Here is a 13,877-nt window from a genome sequence, read left to right as displayed (position 1 = left end):
AAAAAGGCTGTATAGAGTTCATTTTACAGATACGCTTAGGAAGCTACAAGAGTAATATTACTGCATAGACCACATGGATGATTGATATTTATGAATTTATTACCATTCTTATGTCGAACTGTTGACAGAAGCCAGTCTGAACCCTGACTTCCTGGCCTTTGTACAGGAAGCAGGAAAGGTCACCAAGACTGTGTCCTACGCTGAGTTTGAGGGCTATTATGAGGGCCTGAGTATTGAAATCCCTGATGACGAAGAATACATCAACAATCTGAGAGCTACATGGAGTATCTGAGAGTACCTGCGTTGTTTATAGAATGACACTTTCTGAATATGAGTGAAATACTGAGCTTTTATGTTTGTTAATATTGTTTGTCACTATATATTACTCTTCATATTCATATTATATTATTCATAGTATGCAGTGTTGTATATTGCATAGCATAGTGTAGAGTACAATTAAAAAAGTTCAGGGTCGGTAAGATTAATACTTTTATTCAGCAAGGATGCATTACATTAATCAAAAGTGACAGTAAAGACATGATGTTACAAAGGATTTCTGTTTTAAATAAATGCTGTTCTTTAGAACTTTCTATTCATCCTGATAAAATGTATCACAGTTTGCACAAAAATATTAAGTAGCACAACTATTTTCAACATTGATTTGACTATTTTCAACTACTTTCACAATATTACTGTTTTTACTGTATTTTTGATCAAATAAATGTGGTTCTGATGAGAATAAGAGACTTCATATGGATACATTTAACTACTGTTTGGATTGGCACATGCTAACAAGCTTTGTTTAAAAACATTAAATCACTGTTAACATGAGTAATAATTTGTATTTTATTTATCTACCATAATACATATACAAACCTTAATATGAAAGGCTATGTAAAAATGAAAATTCACAGATGAATCATGTGTCCAATATGGACATATATGCATGCATGGCATCAAAAGACTATTTGTGGAAGGTCTCCCTGTGTCAATGGCCATTAGACAGTCTGTTAACAGATCCATTAGAGTAGGTGTGTGTGTAGTCTTCCTCAGAAACCTCCTCATTCTCCTCTTCATCGCTGCGCTCATCGCCCTTCAGCTAAAGAGAATGAAAGAGAATTAATATTGTGCATTTAGTTATTTATTTTTAATAAAATCACTAAAATGCACATACTGCTTTATTAGTTATTTTATATGAAGAACAATGGATACTCACTTTGCCGAAAATAAACTTTTTGACCATGCGGAGGATCAGGGAGGCCCAGAACATGTGCAATAACAGCAGCACCACAAGCATGACGTTAAAGAAATAATAGCCGAAAAAGGGTTCAAACTGGTCCAGAGGATACACCCACGTACAGTGGATCAACCTGTACTCACGACACACACAATTTAACAAACGTAACCCTAAAATCTCCCACTCATTTACCTCTGTCACACACTTACCAGAAAGGGAAGATAATGAGTCTGGTTACCATGAAGACCAGCGCGAACACCACAAAGATACTGTTGCAGGTCGTCTCCAATCCAGCATAGTTGAACATCTTAGCAGACTTCGAGAAACAGAAAAACGACAACACAAAACACCCCATACATACACTGACATTCAAAAGTTTGGAGTCGGTAAGATTTTTTAACGTTTTTGAATGAAATTTAGTGCTCATCAAAAGTACAGTAAAAACCTAAATGTTGTCAAATATAATTGCAATTTAAAATAACTCTTTTCTATTTTAATATATTTTAAATGTAATTTATTCCTGTGATGCAAAGCTGAATTTTCAGCATCATTACTCCAGTCTTCAGTATCACATGATCTTTCAGAAATCATTCTTATATGCTGATTTGATCATTCTAATATGCTGAAATAGAAAAATATATCTACTACAAGAAAAAAAATATATCTCCTACTATAACTACAACTATCTCCTTTAGTGTTCCACAGAAGAAAGTAAGTCATACAGGTTTGGGACGATGTAAAGATAAGTAAATGATGACAGAAATTTCATTTTTGGGTGAAGTATCCTTCCCTTTAAGACATGTTTAACTCTTCTTTCACTGTTTATCGCTCTCTCTCACCTCGAGTAGGACATCAGATGTGTCGTGCACCAGCATGACTAGTGTGCCAATGCGAATGTAGTTGGCACACCAGGAGAAGGACAGCAGTGTAAGAGTGGCCCAATGATGGACCAACTGCTCCTTAAAGTCCTACAAATCGACACAGAGAGAAATAGAGCTCCATAAACCTAGAAAGGCATATCTCTCAAGATATGGCAACTTCATATTCCTATCAAGTTTTCAGTTATTTACAAATTCCATAAAATTTCTCCAAAAGCGTATTATTTTAATGAATGCATACATCCATTTATTAAAACTTACTGCATTGAATTGCATGCATTATTGCTAACTGACTGTTTTATGATCTTATTAGCTGTGCTACCTGCAAGAGTGCTTATGACCTTGATGTGACCTTAATAATTTGAAATACACAATCTTTTAGAGAAGATAAAATATTTATAACTGATAATGTAACGAAAATAGTGCATCCTTACCTTACGTTTTACATCTGCAGCAACACTGAACAGTAAAGAACCATAAAAACTCATCTCAATGATGTAATACCAGTACTGAGAGTCCAGCAGTGACTGCACACACACACACACACACACACACAGACACACACACACAAAACAAACATATTTAAAAACCAACCACCATACAAACATGCTTGCACAAACACAACCCTCCCAGAACAACATGCAAATATTCAGACTGGTTTTCACTGTGCTACGTACAGTATATTTGTTTTTGCTTTTAAAAATTAAAAATGTAGTGTTTTTTTTTCTTCCATAGGTTATACTTACTTGTTTGGGAAATCCTGCCCACACTTCCCGTAGATCATAAAACCATGGTTTCTGTCGCACAAAACAATATAACTCAGAGTTTATTTATTTATTTTTTGAACCAAATAATCGCATTAAATGAAATAAACACTAATATTTCAGTCTGTGTATTAGAGATGAGGATTTTTCAGTGATTCTTTCTCGTAGTTGCATCGTTACGCCAGTAGGTGGCGTTAAGTGAATGAATCTTTGAATCATTCGAATCAACAGATTCGTTCAAAACATTGATTAATTTAATAGGAATGAAACACAGCTACGGTGTGTACTCAGAGACTGTTGGTCTGAATATCTCCACAGCTGTGATAACCTGCACGTTTGCTCTTGTGAAATTGTTCAATTCTAGGTAGACCTACTTCAAAACAACTAATTTATTTCTGTGTTATTAAAAACCCAATTCAAAAGAGCCCACACATAATTCACTACCCTAAACCCTAGATATGGTTGGATATGGGATTACATGCCTAAATTTAATACGTTAGTATGCTTGTTTTAACAACAAATTAATGTATGTGTGTGTTTGGGTGTGTGCAGGACCTGTCCATGCCTGTTATTGTACCCGTTTGTGGATCTTTCAGACTGGCGCTGTTCACAGGTGGGAAAATGTTACTAAATTACCCCACAGGCATTTCTTACAAACACACATGCTGATTCAAGGTCTCTCCTGAGAATCTCTGCATGTGCTGCAACACACACACATACACACACACACACACACACACACACACAGCTGTTTGGAGGTCATTCAAATGTTCAGATGCAGTCTGAGGTAACCACACACACACACACACACACACAAAACACTTACATCATATAAAGCCAGCACTCCCCCGAAACATGAACACAGATAAAAGGCAAACCGCCAACTACAGAAAGGAAATACTTTTGTTAATAACAGACATACACAGGGTTACAAAGGGTTAAAAGGTCAAATATGGCCAAATACGAATGAGTCAATCATGAAAGTTTGTTTAGTGTGTGTAAATAGACCTGGCTTCTTTGAATTTCTTCAGTAGTCCGGGTCTGTCTTGGTTCCTCTGTGGAACCAGCGGTCGACCTGCCTTTCTGACCAGCCCAACTTTTTACATACACCTTTTATATCTGCCTAAGTACATAACATACACAAACATTACTAGACACATAAGCTTAATATGTCAATATGTCCTGGCTCTACATATATACATATGTATAGAACATATGTTTCTATTAGCGGTGCTTGTTGAAGCCTGTTTATGTAATGCATTACAAATGTGTTCAAAAGGTGTTACAAAGATACACTGTAAAAAAATAATTTTTTCAGTCTTTCAAAATTTCACATTTAATTCAGTGTGCTGTTTGCCATTCTTTGTAATTATTTCTGAAATTTCAATCAATTTCTGAATGAAAATCGTTTCTTTACTTTTTTTACTTTTTACTGTTAGTCATTTAGCAGACGCTTTTATCAAAAGCGACTTACAAATAAGAAAAAGTAATTAAAACTAGAAGCTAAAACTCTATAAATACTATATATATATATATATACACACATTTAAGAAATTAAATAAAAATGACAAATGCATACAACAACACTTCAAAACTAAAACATTTAAATGAAAACAAAAAAAATAAAGCTAAAAACAATTCAAACATACACAAATAAGAAAAAGTAATTAAAACGAAAAGCTAAAAGCTTTTAAGAAAATAAAAGAAATTAAATAAAAATGACAAATGCATACAACAACATTTCAAAACTAAAACATTTAAATGAAAACAAAAAAAATAAAGCTAAAAACAATTCAAAAATATTAAAAGAACAAAAGGTATGAGTATAATAATGATTCTAACATAACACTAAGCCAAACACCAAAAAACAACTACATGTGTATGTACAGCCACACACACATATACATATACATGTACATATATATAAATACATTAAATATATATATATTATTTCATTTCCATTTTGTATGTTGAAGTACTGAAATAACTCAAATTAAATAAAAGTAAAACTTAATAAAAAGCCTATATAGACATAATAAAAAAAACTAATAAAATGACAACATGACTACAACTGTAACTAAAACTAAAAAAAAACAAAAAACAATTTTTTGAAAATGAAAATGAAACTTTGTGTTTCAAAGCCATTTTTCCAGTGTGTTAGTAATACCTTATACATTTTGTAAAACATTATATATGTTCATAAATAACTGAACTACTATTATAGTACATTATAATATACACATGGTTACACCTGTAAAGAATCTAATGCATTTTAAAACTTGGATTTAATATTTGAATTTAATCATGTGTTTTAATGCATTATACTGTTTATATTTAATGTTCTATTATAACGTATTGCCAATACTATTACAATAATTAATGAGAACATTCAACTTATTATAAGGTGTATTATTATACTATATACTGTATAGAATAATTTTTTGAGGGTAAATTTTACAAAAACATGGCATATATTACTTGATCATTATTCTTAATTGTGATTCCCATAAAAAAATAAATCAATCATTCAGAAACAATGTTTTATTATTATTATTATTATTCATTAAAATAAGTATAAATGGAAGTTAACAAAGATTAAGAATTTGGGGGTAATTTGCTTAATTGTCAAAATAATATCATAATGTAAAAAATCTTAAAGGTCCTTACACCAAACTTATTTTTCTTCTGATTTTAGGATGGAATGTGATCTGAACATGTTCTGAGATTAAATGCGATTAGTGAGAATAAATCCATTATATGAATGCATTAAAAATGCATGTTTCGGGGGTTACCTGTGTTGGATTTTTGTAATGAGTTTTGTAGTATTTTTCCAGTATGGGGTTGTGTGACGCTGTCATGCGAATTTTGTCTTTAACCCCAAGAGCCTCAGCGATTGGCACCGCGATCAGCCTGTTGATTGAGGGAGAGGCAGCGAGACAGAGTCACACCTTCATCTGCTGTTAACCAGGGATGTTCACTGCACTTCAGCAATTATGAGAACATATAATACATGTTGTGTTTTGAATGCTGCCGTTCTCACCAGACTTATTAATTAGCTTAAGCAGTAAAGATTCCTTGACCAACTGGCTTTACCAGCTCAGTGTTCCTGATGAAAAGCATGGATATACAATTCCACCAGCACTTATCAGCAAAAACCAGCATGTAAATGAATGCTGATGTAAGCTGGTCTTTTCAATAACAATTCGCTTGTGTGTGTGTGTGTACTGTGTGTGTACACACTGTGTACCTTTCATATAAAGCTCTTAAGCCTAGCAGCAGGACTGCTACAGGTAGAGTGATGTACAAATGGAACACACGGGCATAGACACGCCCCTCACTGTCCTGTAGGTCCGCCCACATCACCGGCCTCGGCAACCACAGCCGATCCCACCAAAACCACTCACTGAGCATTGCCCTGTGAAAAATACACAAACATGCTGTTACATGCTGTTAAGTGAATGAATTGACATGTAAATAAATTCATGTAACTAATTGTTTAACTGGAAAAGCAAAGTTTTTCAAGACAGACTTTGAAAAGGCTTGACAGCCATGAAATTTATAGGCCTTACAGACAGACAAACATAGATAGATAAACATAGATAAATCAAGGCATTTAGGTGGATACAGTGATGTTAAATAATATTTCTTAATATTAAAACCAGTTAATTTAGATGGTTACCATTTTTTTCAATGTACACAGACAGACTGAGACAGACAGACGGACGGACAGACGGATAGACAGATGGACAGTCAGACAGACACAGAATAGAATATTTGGGTCCATTTTCCAAGGCTATTATAGTGTTATGCATTAGCTCCTGTAATAGGATACATAACTGAGCACAATACACAATAGAGACAAATGAACACAGACACCTGCAAAATTTACTGGGAAATTCTGTTTACTAGTTTCTATGGAAGCCCGTTTCCGCCACTGAATAAAAAAATAAATAAAAAAATAAAAGGTAATTTTGTGACTTTTTATCTCACAATTCTGACTTTTTTTCTCAGAATTGCGTGATACAAACTCGCAATTCGGACTTTTTTTCTCAGAATTCTGACTTTATATCTCACAATTCTGACTTTATAACTCACAATTGTGAGTTTATATCACGCAATTCTGAGAAAAAAAGTTAGAATTCTGACTTTACATCCTGCAATTCTGACTTTATAACTCGCAATTTTGACTTTATAATTCGCAATTCTGACTTTATAACTCGCAATTGCAAGTTTATATCTCACAATTCTGTGAAAAAAAGTCAGAATTGTGAGATAAAAAATCGCAATTACCTTTTTTTATTTTTATTCAGTGGCGGAAACGGGCTTCCATAAATTTCTGTACCACTTCAGGACCATAAGTTTAGTCCTTCAGAACATGGAGGCTTTTTGCAACAAAGAAAATGTGACTTGTTTAACAGTGTCAGAAACATTAGTGGCAGACTTTAGATAATTGACATGCAAATACTGAAATCTACAATAGTATGCGGGAACAGATTGTGAAAAAGAGTTCAAAACATGTTTGAACAGCTCTAAAGAGAGCCGTTTATGAGTCTCTCACTGGGAGTATCCAACTGCAGTACGGATCTGGACTTACATAAATTCATTCAGACCCACAAGTCCAGCTCACAATAGAACAATAGTATCTAATTAACCTTGTATTACACATAAGGCAAAAGCAAAACACTCTGATTCAAGTAGTATTTTGTTAGAGCGAAAGCAGTGTAGCTCAGGTTATTGCATGTGTTCTTATAGTAAGCACTGACAGTTTGTTACCATGACAAACAGACACGCATAACGTCCCAAAGACTGATTGAGGAACACATGCCAAACAAAATCAAACACATCCATACCTTCTTTCCCCTCTCAGATTTGTGTCCTCTTCTAGTTTTACACACTCTTATCTTTCCTCCTCCTGATTTCCTGCTTTTTCTGTTGTAATTCTGTTCCCACACACACACACACACACACACACACACACACACACACACAGACACACCTTTAAGTTGATCCTCCAGAGTTGTGCCCAGTCCTGATGAATCCACTAGGTACTAACAGAACAAGGGAACTCTCTCTCTCTCTTACACACACACAAACACTTTCACTGCATACCTCAACCCCCCCACGAAGAGCTCATTGAACCGTCTGTGTGTGTCTTGAAAGGGGGCCAGAGAACTGGATATGTGGGAAGGGCCACAATCACCTCAGGTATAGTCAAAGAAAGGCCGAGTTAGAAGGAGAGGGAGGACATTAACCTTGAAATATTGCATGCCCTAAACAGGTTAATAACTCACAGGTTGAATAAGAGAAATGTTCTCTTTGTTGTGACATTCTTACTTTGCATTTAGTGTTTTAGTCCTTATTTACATTTGTGCTTTTATTCAAAATGACTTACAGTGTGGTCAAGTTTTACATTGTTTTTTTTAATCGGTGTGTGCATTCCATGAGAACCAAACCCGTGACCTTAGTGTTGCTCGGGTCATGCTATACCAGCTGAATTACAGGAACACTCTGCAAGTGGTACTCGGTAACTTGTGAGAGATTTGGTATGAAAGCATCTACTTACTCTAGCCAAAATCCTACAGGAATGTGTATAGGATTCCTGCTGGATCATAACTGGAACCAACTGAAAATTATACTAATGATTTTTGTACAGGACTTCAACAAAACACAAACCAGAATCTGTATCTTTTAGAACACATACTGTAGTTTGGGGTTTTATTCTTAGCAGTCAGATAAAATGCCCATGTAAAACCTTAAAAGTCATTTAAAGAAAATTGTTTAGAATTTTTAAATTCCTATAGCGCCCCCTGTGGGATTTTTAACTGTACATTAGCAAGCCATAGTTCTTGCAATGCCCCAATCAAAATCTTCATGAGCCATTTTGTGATATCACAAAGCCCGGAAAACAAACGCTGTAGTCCAAACGAGCCGTTCGTTGTAGTTCTTGAAAATGAATTTTTTAAAAACGAAATATCTCCCTTTGGAGTGGATTTTTAACTTTCTAGATCTTTTTTATGCCCAAACATACACACTACACACTGACTAAAATTAAAAAAGTGATAAATTCCATAATTTGGAACCAATTTAGATTCCAATGGAAATTAAACAAATGAAACTGAAAATCCTACAGGATCCTTGAACTCCTACTGGATATTGTGTAATCGTTTTCAGAACATGCCTTACTACTGGATAGATAAAGGAAAAAGGAAGATAAAGGAAATCTTCTATTGTCCTCATTTGTAAGTCGCTTTGGATAAAAGCGTCTGCTAAATGATTAAATGGAAATCCTACTGTTCTTTAAATTCCTTTTAAAATCCTACACAAGCATATTATTCTAATGATTATCATAATGGTGCTATTAGTAACTAGATCTAGTTTTTAATGTTTATCAATATACGTTAGCGTTGGTTTTAAATTATGATCCAGTATGATTCATACACATTCTTATAGGATTTTGACAACTGTTATTAATGCTTTATATGTATTTAAAAATGAGAACATTTCAGTTTATGAAATTTGATTCTTGAGAAAATTCCTGTTTAGGATTGGTTCCTTTAGACATTTCCTTAACATTTTTACTAGGGGGAAAGTCCCATATGTGGTAATGCAGGACAGAAGAAATCTTTACTTTATGTAACATTGTTAAAGTGTATGAATCGCTGGCTCCACCTATACTCACTAGTCTGTGCATGATTGGATTTTGATCCTAGTCCTTTGTCTCACTAGTGTCCCACCACTCACTGTCTTTTTGTGTAGGTTGCTGTTGTCTCCATCTAGTGGTGGTGGACAATACAGCATTTAGAGTCAGTATACAACACGGTCAAGGTTTTGCTGGTAAGCATAATCCAGTAAGCCCCTGCTGGTAGATGCTGTAACTACAATATTATGAGGGATAAAAGCACATTTACCATTGACAGCCACTCAAAAGTAGCAGTGCATTCTGACAAAACGGCTTTTCCCCCCTCCAGGCTAGAGATTCTATGCAATCTCTAGCCTGGGGATGCTAAAAGAATATATAAAATAAAAAACAGAATCTTCTTACTTTCCACTTTTTATTATGAACAGTTTCTTTCTGTTTTTTTTTCCCCTTCATAATATCAAAATATTGTCAGAGTTTCTCAAGACCTCTAGAAATAACATGGACATGAATGTTCTACTTGAACAATGCATATCATACACACCTGCCATTCAACATAGACTTGAATACACAGAAGCCATGTCCACACTGCAGCTAAATACAGCTGTCAACTCCAGTTGTTTTAATAGTTAACCCTAAAATTTGAGTTTATTTGTCACACAAGCTGTTGTATGGTTGTGGCTAGAGGGGATACAGCTCCGACCAGAAACGAACAATGAAATAAATTTTCTACTTATTAGATTGTGTTTTATTAACGTCTACACCTACCCCAACCCTAAACCTACCCCTTACAATAATGAAAAAATAGTAATTATTGTTGTACAGTGTATTACGCTAAAAATTACGCTATATTGATGTGCGCATGCCCAGTAGCCGCAGCTGTATCCCTTCTAGCCTTAACCCTGTTGTATGGCTTCAGAATATAGCATACGAGTCATCTGGTCTACTTTTATGGTGCTTTTTGTCTTTTATAGAGTTTGTAAAGTATAAATAGCCATTCACTTTATTACATCAAAGAGCCTGGACTCTCAACATAATTTTTTATTTTGTGTTCCAGGGATGAAAGAAACCAACATTAGTTGGAGTGACATCAGAGTAAATGATGACATAATTTTCATTTTGGGTGAACTAATCTCTTAATCCTGTTCTGTACACACAGAGTTTAGATATTAGTGACAACTAATGAAGCATTAAAAATGGCCAGACGCTAATACATCTCAGTACACTAATATTAGTTTGAGGAAAAATAGAAAACACCAAAAAAGACTAAACTGCTGCCATATATCTTTTATGCTTACAGCTGCGAGACATCAATTATTGCTTGTTTGGATTGACACTTGTATTCCATACACAAATGGAACAATAACTTAGCTATTCATTCCTGCAAATAAAAGTGTTTGTCACTTCAGAAACTTGGCAGTGTGAACGTGGCCTGTGCACATTCACACCTTTTGTCCCCCGTTAGTGAGGAACAACCTTACAAGTGACAATTGGGTCTAAATCCCTGAAAACCTCTTCACAGTGAATATAGCATGCTTTACATTAGCTTTAGCAGTGCTAGCATAGTGCTAAATGGGATTATGTAAAATACTACAGTGCATTTGCAATGTACAATGTAATTGGCTTTGAATCCATTTCAACATCACATTTCTTTGTCATGTCATGAGCGTGCTGCCAAGCTATGTGCTAACTTGCCATGTGAATGAGACACTTCAGATGTTGCCACCAAAGACAAAAAGACAATTCCACAAACAAGTTGGCTCATTTGTAGCTGACGTATTGTGTTAATAAGTTCACATTTAGTTATTATTCTGGTTAAGTACATGTAGCAAAACTCATGAAAGAACACACCACAAAATGAAAGTTCCACTTGCTGAGTAACAAATCATATGGACTGCAAAGCCCTTTGGCCCATATTCCTAAGCCTCTCTCTCTTCTCCCCTGTTCTGGTTCAAGAGGTCAGGTTAATGAGATTTGGTGTGTGTATATCTGCGTATGTCTGTACAGGAGTTTATATGTGAAAGAGAGAATGGCAAGTCACAGTATAAAACAATGTTTAGGAGTCATCGATCCACGTCAGATGGCTCCATAAAAATACCCAAGAATGCACAAGTCGAACTTGTCTGCACTCGGTCCTCCAATAAAAAGGGTGATTCTGTGCAAAGAAGTCCCCCTAGTTAACCAACCAAGTGAACCTCCACCAAGCCACCAACAATTGATCTACTTCCAGAGTTACTGAAGATGCTTGTTCAGTCATTAATGAGAAATTGATGAGTTGTTGATGGCATGGGTTACCTGGCACTGAGAATGGTGATCGGATGCAAGGTGCTGAAAAGGTGGAGTGTTGCTCCACTTCATCTTATCACACTCATACGGGAGTGTTACGTTTGAGATCACTGGGTGAGGGGGAGATCTGTTGACTGAGGTGTGTGAAGGTGGTGGAGTGACTAGGTCTGGTCTTTGTCTCCCCAGAAGTCTCTGAGCCTCTATACTTTGGAGGAAGAGTCTGGCATCGGCCCTTAACTTTCGAGCCTGGATCACGAGGTGGAAGCCCTTTTGTTTCGCTTCCCATCAGCTCTGGTTTGGAGGGAGGGCGTGGTAGTCCTGCTGACTGACTGGCCACAAGTTCTGGTTTCGAAGGAGGATGTGGCAAGACTGTTGAAAGGCTGCTAGCAAGCTCCGGTCTGGATGGTGGACGAGGAAGTGCTATGGAATGGCTGCTCGTGAGTTCTGAATCCAGTGAATCTGAGACAGACGTTTGGCTTTCAGAGGGCTTGGTTTTAGATGGTCCTCTAGGAACCATACGGGTGAGCTCGCAAGAGGATGGAGGAACTTTCTGGTTGAGATGTGTGAATGTCGTCGAGTGGCTGGGTCTGGTTGCATGTGCTTCAGCTTCAGGTCCTCCGTGCCTTGGCGGAAGGGTTTGGCAACGGCTCTTAGCCCTGGAACTTGGGTCTCGAGGTGGAGGTCCATTCGAGTCAAACTCTCGGTGTCGTGATAGTGAGCCGGTTTTGATTGAATGAATGGACTGGTTTGAACATGCTAGAGGTGTGGTGAGTGATTCATCATGACAGGCTATCTTAGACAGGCACTCTGAAGTTGTATTGAGACTTTCACAGGTCGAAGGTCGAGGTCTATTAGGCAGATCACTGGTGGATGCAATCGGTTCCTCTGCTGATTGTTCCTCAAGCTCTTCCTCCTCTCTGTTGGTCAGCTCTTCATCTGACTGGCTTAGCATTACTCCACTGCAGACAGGCAGCTCTTCTGGTGATCCTTCCTCTAGACCCTTGATGACTACATCATTATTGGTAGTTGTCATTGGGTGTGACTGGGTGCACTGCTTGTCCGCCTCCTCTGTGAGCAGAAGATCCATCAGGAGTGCTTTCTCTCTCTTTAGCTGCTCTTTCAGGGAACGAGGCATGTCTGGGATCAACCATGCCACCAGCATACTGAGGAACATGGCCAAGTTCTACAACACAACAACATACAGAATCAAACAACCAGTTCAGTTTTACAGGAATATTCTGTGTTATATACAACTTAAACTCTAAGCAATTTGGATTTGCCTCTCAGTTTACAAGAAAATGAGAAAACCCCTATACAACAATGCACTTATAGTGGAAGTCTATGGGCGGTGTTAATCTTGTCAGTGAAATGTTTGCTGACCAAGGTTTTTTTATTTTATTTCGTCAACAATAACAAAGACCAAACAAGAAATATTTAATTAAAACATATGGTTTCTGCAGGTTTTATGCTGATAAATCTAATGTTAAACGTGGTAATTAACAAATCTTTATACATATTAATGAAATAAAAATAAGATGGACTAAAATTAATGTACTGTATATGAAGTTATGACATATTGATTAAAGGACATTTTTATCATAAGACAATACCAAATGACTGAAACAAAAACTGTGTAAAAATTATCGCTGCCTATGTGGCATGTTGGGTTTAAAACAGAAGTGTGCAGCTTTATTTATTCATTTATTTATCTAGCTTTATTTACTTGGCTATAAAGTACTCACATTAATTCTTCATTAAAGCTGCAGTCCGTAACTTTTTTTGGTTAAAAATGATCCGAAATCAATATTTGAGCAAGTACATAACCAGCCAGTGTTCGAAAGAATTTCTTAATATGAAATTCGAATGGTATGACAATTAGAGATTAGACTGTACAGAAATTGAAATCTACACGCTAAAACACACTATATTCACATAGTTACGTAATGCTGATGTTGTTAAAGGGGTTATATGATGCGATTTAAATTTTTCCTTTCTCTTCGGAGTGTTACAAGCTGTTGGTGCATAAAGAAGATCTGTAAAGTTGCAAAGACTAAAGTCTCAAATCCAAAGAGATA

General features: G+C 36.1%; 2 protein-coding genes and 1 pseudogene across 2 annotated transcripts in view; 1 reads left to right on the top strand and 2 right to left on the bottom strand.

Annotated features, from left to right (window-relative positions):
* LOC107735642 (calcyphosin-2-like) overlaps window positions 1-355 on the top strand; it is a 9,887-nt gene extending 9,532 nt beyond the window's left edge. The window contains exon 16 of the mRNA XM_016547266.1: window positions 129-355. Within this exon, the coding sequence (XP_016402752.1) occupies window positions 129-292 (164 nt within the window). The 3' untranslated portion in view covers window positions 293-355. The remainder of the gene's footprint in view (window positions 1-128) is intronic.
* Window positions 356-894: 539 nt separating this feature from the next.
* On the bottom strand, window positions 895-8,024 carry LOC107735629 (ceramide synthase 2-like; annotated as a pseudogene).
* A 3,248-nt stretch (window positions 8,025-11,272) lies between these two features.
* Window positions 11,273-13,877, bottom strand: part of LOC107736185 (anoctamin-1-like) — a 30,572-nt gene continuing 27,967 nt past the window's right edge. Inside the window, exon 26 of the mRNA XM_016547666.1 lies at window positions 11,273-12,985. Within this exon, the coding sequence (XP_016403152.1) occupies window positions 11,885-12,985 (1,101 nt within the window). The 3' untranslated portion in view covers window positions 11,273-11,884. The remainder of the gene's footprint in view (window positions 12,986-13,877) is intronic.

The sequence above is a fragment of the Sinocyclocheilus rhinocerous genome, unplaced genomic scaffold, assembly GCF_001515625.1.
Source record: "Sinocyclocheilus rhinocerous isolate Xijiao unplaced genomic scaffold, SAMN03320098_v1.1 scaffold942, whole genome shotgun sequence".
Lineage (NCBI taxonomy): Eukaryota > Metazoa > Chordata > Actinopteri > Cypriniformes > Cyprinidae > Sinocyclocheilus > Sinocyclocheilus rhinocerous.
The sequence above is the reverse complement of the archived record's forward strand: the minus strand, read 5'-3'. Positions and strand labels throughout refer to the sequence as shown.